The sequence below is a fragment of the Episyrphus balteatus genome, chromosome 1, assembly GCF_945859705.1.
Source record: "Episyrphus balteatus chromosome 1, idEpiBalt1.1, whole genome shotgun sequence".
Taxonomy (NCBI): domain Eukaryota; kingdom Metazoa; phylum Arthropoda; class Insecta; order Diptera; family Syrphidae; genus Episyrphus; species Episyrphus balteatus.
This window is the reverse complement of record NC_079134.1, coordinates 11,204,650-11,225,536: the sequence shown is the minus strand read 5'-3', so window position 1 is coordinate 11,225,536 and position 20,887 is coordinate 11,204,650. Positions and strand designations below refer to the sequence as shown.

At 28.9% G+C, this 20,887-nt stretch overlaps 1 protein-coding gene across 1 annotated transcript; it reads right to left on the bottom strand.

Moving 5' to 3' along the window:
- Positions 1 to 5,659: 5,659 nt before the first annotated feature.
- On the bottom strand, positions 5,660 to 17,673 carry LOC129920974 (serine protease persephone-like). Its single transcript, XM_056002568.1, has 10 exons — positions 17,409 to 17,673; positions 11,404 to 11,626; positions 11,297 to 11,343; positions 10,273 to 10,585; positions 10,166 to 10,212; positions 8,375 to 8,585; positions 7,610 to 7,689; positions 6,455 to 6,717; positions 6,169 to 6,352; positions 5,660 to 6,111 (listed from the first exon to the last, which is right to left on the bottom strand). The coding sequence occupies exons 1-10, from the start codon at positions 17,470 to 17,472 to the stop codon at positions 5,771 to 5,773; spliced, it is 1,773 nt and encodes a 590-aa protein (XP_055858543.1). The 5' UTR covers positions 17,473 to 17,673; the 3' UTR covers positions 5,660 to 5,770.
- Positions 17,674 to 20,887: the final 3,214 nt, after the last annotated feature.

The following is a 20,887-nucleotide window of genomic DNA, read 5'->3' as shown; positions in this document are numbered from 1 at the left end:
AAAAAATAAAATTAAATGTATGCATTAGGGCGTTCGTCATTTAGGTTTTTTTTTGGGAATCAAGTTCCTAAGTGGAAAAACTATTTCTAAATAATAAAAAAATCCCCTAAATTTTTCAGATTTTTATTTTGACGCTAGATGGCGCCCCAAGAGGGTTAAAGTTTTTTCCCATTTGAAATAGGTATATGTAGACTTATGAGGCCATTTTATTTTAGATATAGACTAAATGTAAAAACTTTTGATGAGGTTTTTTTTTATATTAAACACCCTTTTCAAAAAGGTATAAACCATTTTTCTAGGACTAGGGGTGTAGTGAAGACATGCATGTCTCTTTTTGGATTATTAAACCAAGCATGTTTTATTAAAACACGCATATGAGTAGCATGAAAAATAAAATAAAACATCAAAAAAGACATGCATGTCCTGACCACACCGCTAGTCCTAGAAAAATGGTTTATACCTTTTTGAAAAAAAAAAAAATTTAAGGTACCTTTCGTCTATATCTAAAAAATGGCCTAATAAGTCAACATATACCTATTTCAAACGAGAAAAAACTTTAATCCTCTTGGGGCGCCATCTATCGTCAAAATAAAAATCTGAAAAATTTAGGGCATTTTTTTTTTTATTATTTAGAAACAGTTTTCAAAAATAACGAACGCCCTAGTATGCATGCAGGTATATTGAAAGTGTTCATAGAGTAAATTATACATCTGATTAGCCTATTAAAATTGGCCAGATACAGACTCAAGTTTACTACCGTTAACTACCAAAGTGTCTTAAATTTCTGTTTTTTTTTTTGGTCCACCTAGCTAAAAATCACATTTTCGTTTTCCACTTTTTGTAAGAAATCTTAATTTTAACTTAATTTCAATTTCTGAAATGAAAATGTGATCAAGTGAAAATGTACTTTTTTGAGCTTGAATTTTCGAAAAAAAAAAAAATAAAATGGTTTAATTTTCACTTAAATAAGTTGGTAAATAAGTCAGTTAAATAAGTTGGTTTTTAATTTTTGAAAAACTTAAATTTTTTCTTACTTTACTTCACTTCTAACGAAGAAAAAAATAACAAAATAATAAGAAATTATTAAAATTATTTTTATTTTAAGTGGAGTGATTGAATATAATTCAATATAAGTTCAAGTGACCTCAACTCCAAAAATTTATAAAGCGTTTCGCCCAGGTACGACAGTGGGCTCATCAGTTAGATCTGTCGTACCCTTACTAAGACGCCTTATTTTGGTCGATGTTTACCGACACTATATATATAGTATATTCATGCTGTGAGTTTTATCACAACAAAAACATTACTGTTAAAAAAGAGTCAAGTTCTCCATTGCAAAATTATGCTGGCACAAAAAGTATTGAGATGTAAAAGTGTACCAAGTTCTAAAGTTTTTGTTCAAATTCGAATCAATAAAATTTTGATTGTTCTCTTGACAATTTTTCTTTTAATTACCGATTTTTAAAGTTATTTCAAAAATTGCCAAGTAAACAATCAAAATTTTATTTATACGAATTTGAACCCAAACTTTAGAACTTGGTACACTTTTACATCTCAATACTTTTTGTGCCAGCATAATTTTAACATAGGAGAACTTGGCTCTTTTTTTAACAGTAATTTTTTTTTGTTGTAATTTCACTACTTTTTGCAAGGTATGGCTGTAGAATTTAAAATCTCCATATTTGATGAAACTTCAGTGAAAATGGGCGGTTACCACGCCCCTGGCTAAAATTCTCAAATTTTAATTTTTTTTCCTTTGTATAAACTACCAGCTCTACCATTCAACCAAATATCAAGATTCTACGATAATCAGAAGTGCTCTATAATATTTGATGAAAATACAGTGGAAATGGGTGGATTCCACGCCCCCTGAATTGAAAATCTCAAATTTTCACATACACCACAAGTCCTATCACCATGTAAAATTTCAAGTTCCTACGATATCGGGAAGTTCTCCATAATTTTGATGATCTGTCAGTGAGTCATTGAATCAGTGAGTCAGTGAGTCAGTTACGGTTTTTGCGATTTTTGAAGCCCTCTATCTCAGAAACTACTCATCGTAGGAGGCTGAAATTTTGTGAGGTGTTTGGTTTTGACCAGCTCAGCAAATGTAGTGAGTTTGAAATTTCTAGCATCTTTGGTGTGGAAGTTAGAGGGGGGTCGAAAATGGCCTGAGTTGTTTCCTGTAAATAAGGGTGTAGTGCCAAAGTTGATAGAGAACTTGGCTGGGCACTACCGTGCCCCTTGATAGTAATATTTTTTGAACATAAACTACTTTGACATAAATCACTTCTCTATAATTAAGTAAATAAATATAAATAACTTTATTTCAATTTTCATTGAGTTCAAATCTAAAAGCCGTTTATCATATTAATTTTCTTTAATTTATTAAATATATTATTTCATACTCTTTGATTGAGTTTATTTTAACACTGGCAGATTGCAAATCCTCCCTCCTCCTATAATAAAAAATGATTGTATTTAATACCTCTACAAAAACCCGTTATCAATTCTCGGCGCGCGCCTAAGTTAACGTAACACGTGCCTTGCGTTGATATGAGTTTTCCACGAAAAAAAAAACACTTTGCGGTGATGTCTCGAAAAAAATTCCGGTTTTGATAAATATGATACCTTACATAGCCTCATTTTAAGTTTTTAATTTGTGTAGCTTTTAAATGCTTTGGGTGTTGGTCATGATGTAATCATGTATCGAAAATAACTAAAAAATCACAAATTTTTTTTGGTTGGGATAATTATGAGATTTCTATGGAAAATTATAATCGAAAATAAAACAAAAAAAAAGATTTTTTTGAATCAATTTTATAGAAAAAGTCCAAATCATTAATTTTACAAAAATTAAATATGAGAAATCTGCTTATCTTACACAAATTTTAAAATATCCTTTTTTGAATGCTGATTTTAATTTTAATGAAGAGTGGTAAAACTATGTTACACGGATTTTTTTTTTTTTTTTTTTGAGAAATTCATACAAAACTCAAAAGCTTACCTGGTTCTAAATTGACAACTGCTAATATCCAAACTAAGACCCAACACGATTCCAAAAACTTCACCATCTTTGGTGAATTTTTTTTTTTTCAACACTATCACTCAAAACCTTAATTTCAATACCTATCAAAAACTAAAATTTTCTTAGAACCGAGAACTTAATGAGATCAAATTAACTAGAAAAATAAGTTGTTAGATGTTATTTATAAAAAATCACGTAAAAAAGAATCATTTTCACAGGTATAATTAAATCCATAAATATTTTAAATTAACAAGAGTTTTTTTTTCAATATTTTAAAGTCATTTCGCACTTCCGATCAGAACTTTTAAAATTATGACTGACTACAGTCAACTGATTTCGCAAACTGAAATGGAATTTTTTTTTAACACTGGACGCAAAATAACCGAACCCATAGATTCTAATTTCAGAGAATTTTTTTTTGCATTTTTTGCGGTCACCAAAAATGGGTCATCTACTCATGTTTTATTTTTTGTTTTTTTTTATTTTTTTGTGCACATTTATACATAACTTTTTAATACGCTGCTGGATGAAAAGGAAAAAATATACTCTTGAAGAATATGGTAAAAAATATAATCATGAGCTGTTTTTTTTTTGCATTAAATTCCGTATCCGCAGTTGGTGTTTACGCATGCATTCCAAAAACAACACTCAGCTGTCGATAAGAATAGAAAATTAGCCAAGCTGCGGATAGAATTTTGACGAAGTGTACAAATCTACACACTTGAAATCCTTGTAATCCATTTTTGCGACTGAATAATCGCGCCTAAAGCTCTTAACCCTTTCGAACCCAAGCTATGAAAATCAATATTAAAAAATGTTTTTTCAGTATTATCGTGTCGAAGACATCACAACTAACAAATATGAAGAGCAAAAAGTTATTTTCCAAAATAATAAATAGCAAAACTAATGTGTTACTCTCATTTTACATGTAAGTAACATGCACTGCCTATGACCAATAAAAAAAATCGGACAACTGAGAAAATAACTTTTTATGAAACTATAATGTATGCTACTTCTTCTAAGCCAAAAAACTAAACACTTTCTGCATTAACATTTTTTTAATCGTTTTTTCAAAATTATGACCATATATGAAAAAAAATTTTTTTGCAAAAAAAAGAAAAAAAATGTGAATTTCAGTCCCTTTTTCGATAAAAAAAAATTAAAGGTATGATATTTGACTAACTTTTTGTAATAATCCGGTAACTAGGCATTATTATCTTTCAAATAAGCCATCGAATCCTAAAAAATTATTTAATTTAATATTTTTTACGAATTTTTAAAAATATGTTACATGAGAGTAACGCTGGGTCTGAAAGGGTTAATGAATTATTCAGAAAATATAAAAATAGATAAGAAAAAAACAAAAAAATCGAAACCACAACTTACCGTGCACACACTTGCGGCTAAAAAATCGCACGATTATTATTATTATTATTTATCGCAAGAAAAAACATTATGCTTGATAGAAATATAGTTGACAGTTTTTTGATAAAAAAAAAAGTGGTTGTCTGCAAAATCGCCTTACGGACGATAATTTTACGTGATAACGTGATAACAGGTTGTGTTCGTTTGTTAAAAAAAAAATGATCTAAAAATTATTTATTTCTCAAAACTTTCTTGTAAAAATATTTATAAGATAAAAAATCTTATAATAAAGTAAGATTAAGACCTTACATATTTATATCTGTATGTTTTGTAGAAAAAGGGAATAACTTTTCGAATTATATCATAATTAACAAGAAAAAGTTAAAAAAATATCTTTTTTTTCCCATTAATATGTTATTTTTTTTTATAAAAAGCAAACAAAAAAAAACTGCACCTTTAAAAAGTTTCATATTTTTTTTTTAGAGAATAAAACCATTTTTAAATTTGTACAATGCTCAAAAAGTATGTAAACAATTTATTAAGAACAATCATTCCTTATGAAAAAAAGGGAAAAAATCACTTCCATCATCCATTATTATTTCAGCTTAAAATATTTATATCGACCTTGTCTGTGCGACATCTACAAAAAGAGCTAGAAGTTCTTAAACCCAATAAGTTTTCATCAAAAAACGCAAAAATATCAATCTTTTTTATCTTCTCACGCCATTAAGTCAATTTTTTTCTATAACAAACTATACTAAATTGTATATCATAAGAAAGCTTATTATTTCACCTTTCATATGACGCTTCAATCATATTTCTACGATTTCTACAAAAAAAGTAAGAATTTTTTAAAGCCAACCATGTCGAAATTTAAAACTGAGAATACGGTACTTCCCACACTGGTGGCTGGTCATAGGCAACAGATCTCCACAGGTGTTTTGAGATATTCAAACATCGAATTTCATGGTTTTGACTTTTAAACGTCCATATCTCGAGTTGCAGATTTTTTTTAAATTTTTTGTTTACTGTTAGTATCAATCTTTTTTCTACCATTATTTGCTTTTTGACCTTTTTTTCTAAATTTAGCTCAGTTTACCCTAATAGAATTTCAAATATCTCAAAATCCTGAATATCTAAATTTTTGAATTTAATTTTCCTTGGCATAATATTTTTTTAACAACTCTAAAACTTAACACCATAAAAGCAGAGTGGCGTTGTCAAAAAAAAAAAAAAAAAACAATAAATGAACTTCAAAACAATATGTATCATTTTTAATTAATTTCTAAAACTCAGTTTATTTATTCATAGGAATTTTAGTTGCATTTCTTAAATTTCTTATTTTGGATGAAGTATAGATTTTGTCATTATTCTTTCCTACGCTGCTGCTGGCCAAACAATACTCTCAATCCAATCCAAGTAATATGCCACTCTAGTATATACTCCTGGTATTGCAGTTACACAAGAAACTCCATATGAAACAACTCCAACAATTGACAAATCTTTTTTATCGCTGACCAATTGAAGTGGACTACCCCCATCTCCCTCACAGACATCTTTCTTCATTTCTCGATCATATGCACAGTATTGTCCATCAATTAGCCCAATGTGATACTTATCGTAATGAGGATATTGATCAATATGTGTGGTATTGCATTTGTCTATTAAAACTGTGGTCACATTAGTTTTTAATAGATTATCCGATAGTGATGAAAATGCTATAAGACAAAGAGTTAATGAAAGAATTTATTTAAATAAATTGTAACAACACATACCAATGCCATTTGTAATACCCCATCCAATAACAACTAATGGAACATCCGGATCGATATCCGAGCGATCTGTGTGAAGACAAGCAGGATATACAAATGGGGAAAATGCAACATCCTGCTTAAGTTCAATTAGGGCAATATCATTGTGTTGCACGTACTTATTGTACGACGGGTGAAACTTTATGGTCTGAAAAATTATAACTTGTTTACAATGTGATCAAAAATTAATTTGATCCTCGACTTCTAGCATTTCAAAAAGTCGATAACTATACAAATATTTAAGACTTACATTAATCTCCATATCAACAGGTTTAATACCTTCTTCTGTGGTAGGATTCCATTCAACCACACCTAATCGAACAAACTTTGGCCTGGATCTAATAACACAATGAGCAGCAGTTAAAACATATCGCTCTGATATCAAAGACCCTCCACATCGAACGTTAGGATTATCAAAGACTAAGCCTGCCATATGAGGATATTCACCAGGTACCACATTTTTTCCATCAAGGATTGTGTTAATTACTTTTGGGTCACTGTATTTCTTACAAGCTGTAAAATGAAAATGTATAATTTTTTGTTACAAGTAGAAATTTTTTTTCTGTGCAATAAATAAAATTCAAAAAACAGATCAGCCCCTGCCTTAACATCGCAAATAAGATCCACATGTGATAGCCTTTGTCAATAGTCTAATAGGTCTATAATAGTGTGATTTTAGACTTGAAAAGTCCACTATCAACCAAATGCAAAATCACATTATGGCCGATCTCAAAAAATCCCCAGAAAAGTTTGTTTGTTCTCTCATAACTTCTAAATTACTTATCATCATTTGACAAATTTGGTATCGTTCTAAGCATTATACTTGTCTGCTTGTTATAGGCTATCAAAATTTCTCAAATTTGGTGCCCCCTAATGGCAATCGTTTTGAACTAACAGAATTTCAGTTTTCGAACTTATACTTTATCTATCTTATGTTGTCGTTACAATTTTAAAACATCAGTTTTTAGTTCATTGCTTTTAACATCTAGAGGGGGCCACACAGTGGTCTCAATGTGTATGAAAAGGGTGGTCAACATTCTAAAAAAAGTGGTGTATTTTTAAAGAATTATTTAATTTTATTGTTGATTAAAGCAATAAAATTTAAATTATTTTTAGATAATTTCGATGTTTGTGTTGAAAAATAAAGTAGAACTTTTACAATCTTACTTTTTTTCAGAGCAACACACCGACAAAATTTGTATGGTGTGACACTGATTTATTATTTTAAAAACTTTCATGGTGTTTTGCAGTTTTCAAAAAATTATTATAAAAGTTTCCAAAGTTGAAGTTAGACCGAAAAATATTACAATTTGAATTCAACAAAACAGGGTTTTTCAAAGCAAAAATCAAACTCACTTAGCGATACACAACAAAAATTTACAAGTGTTAAAAACAAAGTACATACCTGCCACTGATGGTCTAACAATCTCAGAGCGGATTTTTCTAGACAGGAGTGGTCCACCTGGTATTTGGAGTCGGTTAGTTCTAAAAATTAAAGTATTATTTGGAAGAAATTAAGTAACAAGAATTTATGTCCGTAAGACAATTCATTATAATATTCTATTCATGCATTATATAAATAAAAAGTAATATATTTCGCTATAAACTAATGACTAACTAACTAATGACCTCGTTGGTGTAAACCATAAAGCCACTAAAAAAAAACATAGTTACCTACTTACAGGGTGTCTCGAAATCAGATAAGGCTATTTTACGGGATGTTTCTTGGGTTTATTCTGAGAAAAAAAATTATTCTACATTAACTCTCTATCTGCAAAGTTGATACCACTTAGCGAAGATTTAAGAAAACTCTTACTTTGGTACGCCTTTGTTCATATTATTGTTAATTGTTACGTTAATAAGAATGATAAAAACGTCGTTAAGATCTTGATTTTTGGGAGAAATAATATTTTTTGTAACTGCTTTTAAAAAATGTTCATAAATTTTTGGATTGCTCAGATATTAATTCTTAAAGTCTGTTCATGTTTTCTTACCCATGATAATTTATTACTTTGAGGCCAGCTTTGATAAATGTTTGATTAACGTAGTGTTTTATTAATTTATTCTGTAGAAAATTTTGTTTTCTTAGAATATAACCAGGAATTAAAAGTCTAAAAAGGCCATTATCTTATTCTGGGACACCTTGTATATGAATTGTTTAAGAACTTACTCTGTTGGAATATGTCCTAGCGTGGGTAAGTCATTATTTGGACAGCAAATAACTTCTTCTTGACCCATAAATGAGCAAATAAAAAGAGAACTGTATTCGATGGTTTGCTTTTGTAATCCTTCCAAATAAACTCCACATGCTGATAGTAATGTACAAACTCCTGGTTCACCGGTTTTTGTTTGACAAATCGCTCCTGACTTCAATATTTTTTCTGAAATATTTTAATTTGAATTTTATTAGCAACAACGTTTCATAAAGGACACATATTTGTGTATTTATTAAACGCAGGACTACAATGCACCCACTTTTTGTAAAGTTTGATTAGAATATTAATCCATTTTATTGAAAAAAAAACTATATTTTTAAACACTCTAGTCATTACTGTGCTTCCCAGTGCTTACGAGATGTGTTAAATGTAGTGAGTTTCACGAAATTGGAAAATGTAAGATCACCCCAGAAATGGGCCTTGAAAAAATTTCATGTGTCAACTGTGGGCAATCTGGCCACCCTGCTAATTTCTCAGGTTGTCCAAAAAGGGCAACTTTTATAGCCAAAAGGAATGAATCTTACAAAGAAATACGATTTCTTGGATTTTTAAAATTATTTTTTCCTGAATAACGAACAACAATATTTTTTGACCGGTTCCAACCGTTTTTTATTTAATATCACTGGTCAACAAGCTTTTTGCCACAAGAACCAAAATATACTTTTCTATATGTTTTTGATATGCTGAACTCGAATCTGAAGTCAGAAAATGTTTATTGGCCTCCGTTTTTGAAATATTACCGTTAGAAAATACCGAAAAACGTCATTTTGGCTGTTTTCGAGGTTATGTTTTTATGTGGGGTAGTTCCTTATGAAAAAATTTGTAACGGTTCCTATAAGAACTGGTTTTATTCTTTCAAAAAATGTTTAAATCTTTCCGATATCTTTTTTACTTCCCGAGATATTTAAAATTTAAGGAGTGGTCTTTGACTCAGAAATAGCACTGGCCAAACAAATTAAACTTTTTTTGCCACAAGAACCAAAACATACTTTTTTAAAGGTTTTTGAGTTGCTGAACTCGAATCCGCAATCAGAAAAATGCTATTGGCCTCCGGTCTTGAAATATTACCGTTATAAAATGCAAAAAAAAGGTTTTTTTTTATAACGGTTATATTTCAAGAAGGGAAGCTAATAGAATTTTTCTGATTACGGATTCGAGTTTAGCGAGTGTGGCAAAAATATTATGACCAGGGACTTAAACTTTAGATTAAATTTAGTTTCTCTTTGGCTTACTAACTGAAACTTAAGATATCTCGAGCAATAAAAGTGATATCGGGAAAATTTAAACAGTTTCTGGAAGAAGAATATCTGTTCTTATAATCACCGGTACAAATTTGTTTATAATGAATTACCCCACATAAAAACAGAAGCTAGAAAAGAGCCAAAATGACGTTTTTCAGCATTTTTGACTTCAGATTCGAGTTCAGCATATCAAAAACCTATAGAAAAGTATATCTTGGTTCTTGTGGCAAAAAAAAAGTTCAATTTTGTTGACCAGTGTATTTTTTTTATTTTTTTTTTTTGTTAAAAAAATTTAGGTTTTTTAAATATTTAATATTTTTATTTATCTTAACATGCAACCTATTTTCTTATGACGTTATATCACGTAAAATGATCGACTGTAAACCGACTTTACAGACAACCAATGAATTTGTACACGTAACCAATAATTTGTGTCTCATAGAGCAAGTATAAAATGTACTGATAACAAAAATAAAATTTACAAGTTTTAAAAACAATACATACTTGGTCTTCCAATTTCAGTGTTGTTCTCGCTTTGTCTTGTCCCAGGTCTAAAATTAAAAATCAAAAATTTTAGTCAAAGTATAAATGTGTTTTTTTTTTTAACTTACTCTGTTGGAATATGTCCTAGCACGTGATGATTTGTGGGTAAGTCATTATTTGGACAGCAAATAACTTCTTCTTGACCCATAAATGAGCAAATAAAAAGAGAACTGTATTCGATGGTTTGCTTTTGTAATCCTTCCAAATAAACTCCACATGCTGATAGTAATGTACAAACTCCTGGTTCGTCGGTTTTTGTTTGACAAATCGATCCTGTCTTCAGATTTTTTGTTGAAAATTCATCGGAGGTGAAAGGAAAGCTCTTAAAAACTGATCCATCTCTCTCTGTGTTGGAAGTCAAAGAGTTTACAACGAGGTGGTCTAAAGAAAACAGCGTAAATCTTGTTACCTATATTTGTACAGTTAATGACAAAGAAAACTTGGAAAAACTTAAAAATATAAAGTGTTTGCTTCATCATAGAGTTAGATGGGAAAGATTTTAAAGAAAAGGACCAATCTAATGTTTTAGATGTGAAAGGTTTGGACACTCTAGTCATTACTGTGCTTACCAGTGCTTACGAGATGTGTTTAATGTAGTGAGTTTCACGAAATTGGAAAATGTAAGATCACCCCAGGAATGGGCCTTGAAAAAATTTCATGTGTCAACTGTGGGCAATCTGGCCACCCTGCTAATTTTTCAGGTTGTCCAAAAAGGGCAACTTTTATAGTCAAAAGAAATTAATCTTACAAAGAAATACGATTTCTTGGATTTTTAAAATGAATTTTTCCTGAATAACGAACAACAATATTTTTTGACCGCTTTTCCAACCGTTTTTTATTTAATATTTTTTTTATTTTTTTTTTTTTTTGTTAAAAAAATTTAAGTTTTTTAAATATTTAATATTTTTATTTATCTTAACATGCAACCTATTTTCTTATGACGTTATATCACGTAAAATGATCGACTGTAAACCGACTTTACAGACAACCAATGAATTTGTACACGTAACCAATAATTTGTGTCTCATAGAGCAAGTATAAAATGTACTGATAACAAAAATAAAATTTACAAGTTTTAAAAACAATACATACTTGGTCTTCCAATTTCAGTGTTGTTCTCGCTTTGTCTTGTCCCAGGTCTAAAATTAAAAATCAAAAATTATAGTCAAAGTATAAATGTGTTTTTTTTTTTAACTTACTCTGTTGGAATATGTCCTATCACGTGATGATTTGTGGGTAAGTCATTATTTGGACAGCAAATAACTTCTTCTGGACCCATAAATGAGCAAATAAAAAGAGAACTGTATTCGATGGTTTGCTTTTGTAATCCTTCCATATAAACTCTACATGCTGATAGCAATTTACAAACTCCTGGTTCGCCGGTTTTTGTATTACAACTCGCTCCTGTCTTCAGAATTTGTACTGAAATATTTATTAGGAATACAGTTTCATAAATAAAATTTTACGATTTTTAGTTATTAAAGTGTAAATTTTTATAAATAGCTCAAAATTGAACACAGTGAAAGTGGAGATTTCAAGGAACAAAATGCCCACCAATTTAAAAAAAAAACCTGATATTTTGACACGAGAATTTTCGATGGAAAATAAGGGTTTTTTTTGTATGACATTAAGTCAAAATAAGGTGAAAAAATAAATTTAAATTTGTTTGAAGAAGATAAAAAAAACACAAAAAAGTGGTTATTTGAATATTTCTCATAAATTTTGAAGTTATGTGAAAATATTGTTAATAAATAAAATGCACGACTGGGTCGCACGAACTTGCTCTTAGAGCTCAAGTTACTTAAATTTTTAAGACTTTTTATATAGAAATTTGGAAAATGTAGGTACCTATACAAAAAAAAAATATAAAATTCGTTTTTAAAAGAATAAAACAAAATCTGAAATCAAATTGCCCTACAAAACAAGTATGCAGTTTTATTTTATAATATTAAGGTGCGTTTTTAGAAAAAAAAATTTTCAAAATCATTAGAGCGGTTTTATTTTTTAAACTAATTTTTTATAAATAATTGTTTGGAACAAAAGTTAAAAAAAAAAATTGGTATGCCATTTTGTAGAAATCACTAATCAACACCTAAAAAAAAAATTTCAAAAAAGTTCAATGTCCCGTTTTCGAAAATTTGATTTTTCAAACAAAATTTTTCAAATCTTTTTTAAAAATCCAAAATTTAATTTTTTCAAAATTTTATTTTTGGCTTATAATTAAATTATAGAAATGCTTCCTTACAAAAGTTTTGTTGAAATCGAATTAGTAGTTTCGAAGCAAATCAGATTTTAAAATAACGGTTATATGACAGGTACCATTATTTTTGGTCCAAAAAAATCAATTCCAAGTCGTCAAATAACGCTACATACCAAGTTTGACATCAATCGGTAGATCCGTTAAGGCTGTAGCTTCGTTTACAGACAGACAGACATACGGACTTCCGGAACCCACTTTTTTGGCATTATCTATCATCGTAATGTCATGGAAAAATGTTATCTCAACTTTTTTTTGTACGAATTCATAACTTGATACATACATATGTATATAGTACCTATGTATATCGCAAGTAAAAAGATGTAGATCTTTTTATTTCCTAGCTTGTAGTTTTGCCGGAAATTGAGATAAACCATTTTTTACCATTTAAAACTCACCCCTCCCACTTCCCGAAATCGGATTGCCCTTAATTTATTTTTTCATTCATTTTTATCATATTTTCTTCCGTTTCTAATGTGTTTTATCCTTCTATTTTTTTTTTTTCACTTTTTTCCGTTATTTGAAGGTATCGGCCTGGTCTATAAGTCATCCAAATATATTTTTTTCTTTTATAGCTTAACCCGTTTGAAAGTTATACAAACATCAGGGTGTCCCAAAAGTTAACGTCGAAACGAAAACGGTAGATAGGGTAGGTGGTGACAGTTATCAGAAAAATAATAAAAAAAATCGGAGCCATATATTTTGGGAGTTATGGGCATTTGAAAAAAGTCGAAAAAATGGTCACCCTGTGACGGTTTTTCATGTGCCGTGACTACAAATCTTAAGTTTTCTCATTTTTTTCTTTTGTTACGGAACCTGCTATCAAATGCATTCAAAAATTTTAACTCAGCTACATCAGTTTTAAAGAAAATATTACTTTTTTACCCAACTTAGTACCAAAGAGTTTTACATGACTCTAATTCAATGAGCCGTAGTGTAAAAAAAATGCACTACGACGTTTCGGCAAGTTGCCTTAAAAGTTGGTGTGTTCAATTCTCTTTTCAAAATGGTACAACATTGTTGGGAACATTTCATAAATAACCGAGATAAAATTTTTTTTCTTAAGAAATCCGACTTTTTTTTAGGTAATTTTTCCATATTATTTAAGTTTTTTTATTCTGAAACGTTCTTAAAAGGTACAAAACTTGAATAATATGAAAAAATTACCTCATAAAAAAGTCGGATTTCTTAAGAAAAAAAAAATTATCTCGGTTATTTATGGAATATTCCCAACAATGTTGCACCATTTTGAAAAGAGAATTGAACACAGCAACTTTTAAGGCAACTTGCCGAAACATCGTAGTTAATTTTTTTTACACTACGGCTCATTGAATTAGAGTCATGTAATTTTTTTTAGTACTAAGTTGGGTAAAAAAGTAATATTTTCTTTAAAACTGATGTAGCTGAGTTAAAATTTTTGAATGCATTTGATAGCAGGGTTATTCAAGGTTCCGTAACAAAAGAAAAAAATGAGAAAACTTAAGATTTGTAGTCACGGCACATGAAAAACCGTCACAGGGTGACCATTTTTTCGACTTTTTTTCAAATGCCCATAACTCCCAAAATATATGGCTGCGATTTTTTTTATTATTTTTCTGATAACTGTCACCACCTACCCTATCTACCGTTTTCGTTTCGACGTTAACTTTTGGGACACCCTGTATATGAAAAACTATCATTTTCGACATTTAGCATAGGATAAAATTATTAAAATTTTAAAATAATCTATTTTGTGCCTATTTAGTCTATTGAATAGACCCTTTTGGATGGAACAAATTCGTTCAAGAGTTTTTATTGGCGATTATGATTCCTTGGCATACAAGAATACTCCAGTCAAAAGTGCTACTAAATCCGTTGGTGCATTTCTGAGAAAACGGCAACACTGGTCGGTTTTCAGTTTTTTTGATTTAACTCGAAAACCAAGCCTGACTTTGAAATGGTTCAAAGACACTTTTCATAGCAAATTAAATTTTCTGTCAAGTTAAGATGGTTAAAAATTTTTAAAATTATTTTTGACTAAAATTCTAACCTAAAATCAAAGAAAAAAAAGTTAAAAAATTGACAATTTTATTTTTTTTTTACTAAATCAAGGGGCATTTTGTGTATGTAGCCGGGACGTCCAAACTTTGTACTAATGAAATAAAGTAGAGGTAAAATCCTTTGATAATATGCAATTTTAAATTTTTTTTGTCAAGAAACAACTTAAATGTACCTATTCAAAAATTAGCACTTTTTCTAAATTTTTGACTTTTTTAGTTAAAAGCAAGTTTTTAAAACTCGATAAAATCGTATTAATTGGTAACTTTTAGACTTTTAAAGTAAACATACTTCGAGGGATTGATTTAATATAAACTAAATATGACAAACAAAAAAATTTATTTGCATCCTTATGGCCTTTTGTGCAATTTTGTGTAGGTGCATTTTTATAAATTCGGGTCGAATGGATGGACGGAAAGCCATTAGCGTTGGTCTATTGCATAGAAGAACATTTAATACCAACTCTTTTACTGTTTTCAATGGCCTGAAAAACAATTCTTGTAAAATTCGCAACCAACGAAAAGTTTCTCTTGAAAAACGAAAAAAATACTCTAATGAGTTTGAAACAAAATAGCTCAGGTAAATTAGTAAATCAAATTGCACTTTTCGCGGGACAAATTTTTTTCATGGAACGTGTTAAGGTGAATGTCCTTATCGTAAAAGTGAATTTTTTGGGACGATAAGATATCGGGAACAGCCACCATCTTGGAAAAGAGGTCGGTGTCGTTTTTATTTTATAACTCCAATTTTACTCATTTAAACCAAAAAAAATGTCCGAGGATAGACTTATTATCAATTAAATTATCTTAAAAAATGATATACAAATGAATTCCGTGAGTTAGTTAAATTCAATTTTATAGTCGGTCAAAGTCCTGGTTCTTCTCGCAAGGTTAAGACAATATGACATTTTTTCAAATATCTGAAGAACTTTTGATTGGTTTGGGATTTTCTTAAAGAATGAACTATAGCACTTTTAATTATCTATAAAATGAGCCCTTTATCGTAACTGTAACCAACATAATGTATAAGCCATCTAACGTCGAAGTTCGCATTCTACTAGTCAAAAGTGAGAAAATAACAAGTTTTCTTCTATTACACCGAGCAAATTTTTGAAGTGGAGGTATAACCAAAATATAAGTAAACAGTTTTTTAACTATATTCATCTAAATATTGAATTCAAAGTTTGAAATCTTTAATGTTAACCTTTATATGGTTTTCGAGGTTTTAAATGAAGTGAATTTTCCAATTAATGTGAATAAGCTAAAGTGACACTATTTAAAATTCTAAATGTAAGAACTGATGCCCTGTCATTTTTCCTAAACATGAACACCTCAATCTCAGCATTACGATAAGTATAACTCAAGATATGAGGTGTGTAAGCCGTTATGTTTTCGAGACTATTGTGTTTAATTTTTGATTGTTTATTTGAACTATTGAAATCCCAATATGTTCAGTTAAAAAATCGTATATCATGACTTCGACGTTTGGTTGCTTCTACAATGTGATGGTTACAAAAACAATAAAGGGTTCATTTTATAGATAATTAAAAGTGCTATAGTTCATTCTTTAAGAAAATCCCAAACCAATCAAAAGTTCTTCAGATATTTGAAAAAATGTCATATTGTCTTAACCTTGCGAGAAGAACCAGGACTTTGACCGACTATAAAATTGAATTTAACTAACTCACGGAATTCATTTGTATATCATTTTTTAAGATAATTTAATTGATAATAAGTCTATCCTCGGACATTTTTTTTGGTTTAAATGAGTAAAATTGGAGTTATAAAATAAAAACGACACCGACCTCTTTTCCAAGATGGTGGCTGTTCCCGATATCTTATCGTCCCAAAAAATTCACTTTTACGATAAGGACATTCACCTTAACACGTTCCATGAAAAAAATTTGTCCCGCGAAAAGTGCAATTTGATTTACTAATTTACCTGAGCTATTTTGTTTCAAACTCATTAGAGTATTTTTTTCGTTTTTCAAGAGAAACTTTTCGTTGGTCGCGGATTTTACAAGAATTGTTTTTCAGGCCATTGAAAACAGTAAAAGAGTTGGTATTAAATGTTCTTCTATGCAATAGACCAACGCTAATGGCTTTCCGTCCATCCATTCGACCCGAATTTATAAAAATGCACCTACACAAAATTGCACAAAAGGCCATAAGGATGCAAATAAATTTTTTTGTTTGTCATATTTAGTTTATATTAAATCAATCCCTCGAAGTATGTTTACTTTAAAAGTCTAAAAGTTACCAATTAATACGATTTTATCGAGTTTTAAAAACTTGCTTTTAACTAAAAAAGTCAAAAATTTAGAAAAAGTGCTAATTTTTGAATAGGTACATTTAAGTTGTTTCTTGACAAAAAAAATTTAAAATTGCATATTATCAAAGGATTTTACCTCTACTTTATTTCATTAGTACAAAGTTTGGACGTCCCGGCTACATACACAAAATGCCCCTTGATTTAGTAAAAAAAAAATAAAATTGTCAATTTTTTAACTTTTTTTTCTTTGATTTTAGGTTAGAATTTTAGTCAAAAATAATTTTAAAAATTTTTTAACCATCTTAACTTGACAGAAAATTTAATTTGCTATGAAAAGTGTCTTTGAACCATTTCAAAGTCAGGCTTGGTTTTCGAGTTAAATCAAAAAAACTGAAAACCGACCAGTGTTGCCGTTTTCTCAGAAATGCACCAACGGATTTAGTAGCACTTTTGACTGGAGTATTCTTGTATGCCAAGGAATCATAATCGCCAATAAAAACTCTTGAACGAATTTGTTCTATTTTTGCTCTGGAGCTCGGGTCTATTAAATAGACTAATTTTAATTTTAATAAAAATTGATTAAACTACTGTTATACGAAATTTTTGTTAGCCAAATTTAAACAAAATTCATTAGCTTACCTCTTCCATTAACAACTACTAAAGCCCAAGCAAAGAAGCAAAAAAATTGCAATAACTTCGCCATTTTTGTTGAGATTTTATTTTTTTTCAACACTATCAAAACTACCGATTTAAAAAGGAATATCAAAAATCAAAAAAACTAAAAATTTCTCTTGAACCAAAATTTAATGAGATTAAATTATATTTAAAAATTAATATTTTAAAGTCATTCCACACTTTTTGATCCGAACTTGTATAATTATGAATAACTACTGACAAAATTCAATTGATTTTGCAAATTGAAATCAAATTTATTTAAAACTAAACTATTTTTTTGTTTTTGCTTTATTTTTTTTTTTTTTTTTTTTATGCACATAAATAACTTTAAAACACGCTGCTGGATGATAAGGAAAAGTATAATCTAGCAGCATTATGGTAAAAAATGATAATAGGTATATTGAAGAACATAGATAATCCGTCTGACCCTGCAATACAAAATACAATTTAGGGAATTTTTATGAAATAATGAGATAGTAATTTATTAAAAAACATAATAAAGCATCAGTTCTTATATGTATTAAAATCGTGAAAAACTGTCAATTTAGGCTATTCCCATTAATTCCCCGAAAACCATATAAAGTTGCTAGCCTTTTTATGTCTGATAATAGCTGATATACATTTTTTGATTTTTTAAAACTTGCTGAAAATGTTTCGTTTGTTATAAGAACTAAGGATCTTGAGTGAGAGGGTATTTTTTTTTTTTTTTTTGAGAAATAATGAAATTTATAATAAGCTGCACAAAAACTGGGACAAAAATGTTACCCCAGTGAGAATTGGTACCAACGTTTCATTTATAACAAAAACTGAGAATATAAACAGTCTATAAAAATATTTTAAGTGAAAGAGTTTTTTTATCCGCGGTATAAAAGGTACCCTTACGAAATTAATTAAAAATTTTGTCTTTGCTATGGGAATTACGAATAAAATGAGTTAATAAATTTTTTTAATGTGAAAGGGTGTTTTTTTAGGTGATGAAAAAATGTGTTTAGGTATATTGGAAAAACTAAGTAATAATTGTGGTACCCCATTGAAATGCAACAATTATGTTACTTTTGAGATTGAAAACAAGAATCTTAAGTGTCTATAATAATATCATTGTTGAAAGGGTGTTTTTAATTTTTAGGTTGTTTGTAAAAAATTACCTTTTTTTTCTTTTCTCATTATATTTATTTTTTTATTTGAGAAGCTTACAAAAAAAATTATACCATTAAAAAGCTAAATATTTTTGTTAAAGAATGAAACAATTTTGAAATTTTTACAATGCGCAAAAAGTATTAAAATAATTTATTAAAAACAATCAGTCCTCATGAAAAAAAAACTGACAAAATCAAATCCATTTTTAATATATAACAGCCTATAATAAATTTTATACCATCTGAAAGAATATTATTTCAGCTTAAAATATTTGTATCGACCATGTCTGGGCAACATCTACAAAAAGAGCTAGAAGTTCTTGAACCCAATAAGTTTTTATCAAAAAAAAAAGCAAAAATATCAATCTTTTTTATCTTCTCACGCCATTAAATCAATTTTTTTCTATAACAACTAGGGTTTCCAACTTTGTTTGGAAACAAAGGAGAACAATATTTTTTCAGGATACAAAAAGACGTTATAAAAACCTTTGCTTTATTAATAAATAAATACTAATAATAAAATATAAGGCCGGTCGCCGGTCCTCATTGCCTTTTTTTTTTTTATTAATGAAGACATATTTATGCTCAATCGTCTCCAAATAAAAAAAAAAAAATCATCTAATTTTGTTCAGATTTTTATCTACACCCCTGTATCAAATTGAAATTCTTGTGTTTGGATTTTGGGTCTGATTTTTTGATTATTCCCTTATATCTCCTTTACGACTTCAGCGATTTTGTTCTACTTTTGCACAATTATACTAAAAATTATCCTTTGTAATATTTCATTCCCAGATAGTATAAAAAAAAATTTTGAATAAAAAAAATCGAAATTTAGTGCTTACTTATTACGTTAATTATACTTTTTTCTAGATTTCTCAAGAACGGCTTAACCAATTTTTCTAAATTTCGTGTTGACGTTCATATGCAATGTTTAAATAATGTTGCATAGGTACCTACTAAAAATTTTCACAAGTGTTTTAATTTCTTTGATTTTATTTACAAGGAAATTAAATATTTTTTTAATGTTATATTGTGACGATTGAACGGATGTCTTCATTGATTTTGTGTTAAGAACCACTCTTATAAATACACTTTAAGGAACTATTACTTTTTATTATTGATAGGTAATAATTTAAACAAAGTAACCAAAAACTAGTATTTCTGGCTATAATAAAAAAAAAATTGAATACATCACAGAATTCATAGGTATTTCAGCTTAAAAACTGTTTTTGAATGTAAATTCTCAAATATTTTTAAGACAAAAAGTAAACAACATACTTTTTCATAAATAAATAAAATAAATAGAATAAATATTTCTAAATTTTAATGAATGTAATGTATTCTTACAAAAAAGTGAAAAGAAGGACTGTCCTCCCAAAAGAAGGCCACTTGGGAACCCTAATAACAACCTATACTAAATTTTATATCATAAGAAAGCTTATTACTTTAACCTTTTATATGACGCTTCAATTATATTTCTACGATGCCTACAAAAAAAGTTAGAATTTTTTAAAGCCAACCATATCGAAATTTCAAACAGAGAATACGAATACGGTACTTCCCACACTGGTGGCTGGCCATTAGGGCTGTAAAAGTAACGACAAAATGAGTACCCGCATGTATACGTTACTTTTGGTTCTAGTACCCGCATCAACGATATCGTTACTCGTTACTTTCGTTACTTTAGGTATATTTCGTATGTTTCGCATGTTTCGTATGTTTCGTATGCTTCGTATGTTTCGTATATTTCGTATAGTTCGTATATTTCATACATTTGGTATTTTTGTTATGTCTCACGATTTACGTTAAGAACTTATTATTTTGGTTTTTTTTTTTTAATATATATTAAAAGTAAAAACGACATTAAAAATTTAATAATGCAAGATTTTGAATGACAAGAAATCTTTTTTAAAACGGTATACAAATATTCCCTAGCTCAACTAGCTTAGCAAAGAGTAAAGTTTTCAAGAATCTGCTTTCAATATCAGATTTTCGATGTACCTACAAGTAATTTTTTTTTTAAGATATGAATGTGCCGATGCTGAATATAGTTTTTACCAGAAATAGTTAAATAGAATCATAACTGACATAATTAAGAAACCAAACAATTCAAGATTCAAATAAGAATACAAGAAGATAATTCTGGAAGTGAAATTAAAAATGGCGATCGTAAATAAAAATCAAAAGTCCAAATTGAAACACAAAAATCGAAGTAATTTTTCTCTACTTCTTTAGTTTTACATACAAACCTACATATATAGATAGGTATCTAGAAAAAAAGGTGGAATTGGAACAACTTTTTGCAGT

What these genes read in the sequence shown, in the direction of transcription:
- LOC129920974 (XM_056002568.1), bottom strand. Translation starts at nt 17,472, where the DNA reads ATGGCGAAGTTATTGCAATTTTTTTGCTTCTTTGCTTGGGCTTTAGTA. An exon ending in CTAGGACATATTCCAACAGA is followed by an intron (nt 10,213 to 10,272) that starts GTAAGTTAAAAA and finishes TTTTAATTTTAG; the next exon opens with ACCTGGGACAAGACAAAGCG. An exon ending in CTAGGACATATTCCAACAGA is followed by an intron (nt 7,690 to 8,374) that starts GTAAGTTCTTAA and finishes TTTAATTTTTAG; the next exon opens with AACTAACCGACTCCAAATAC.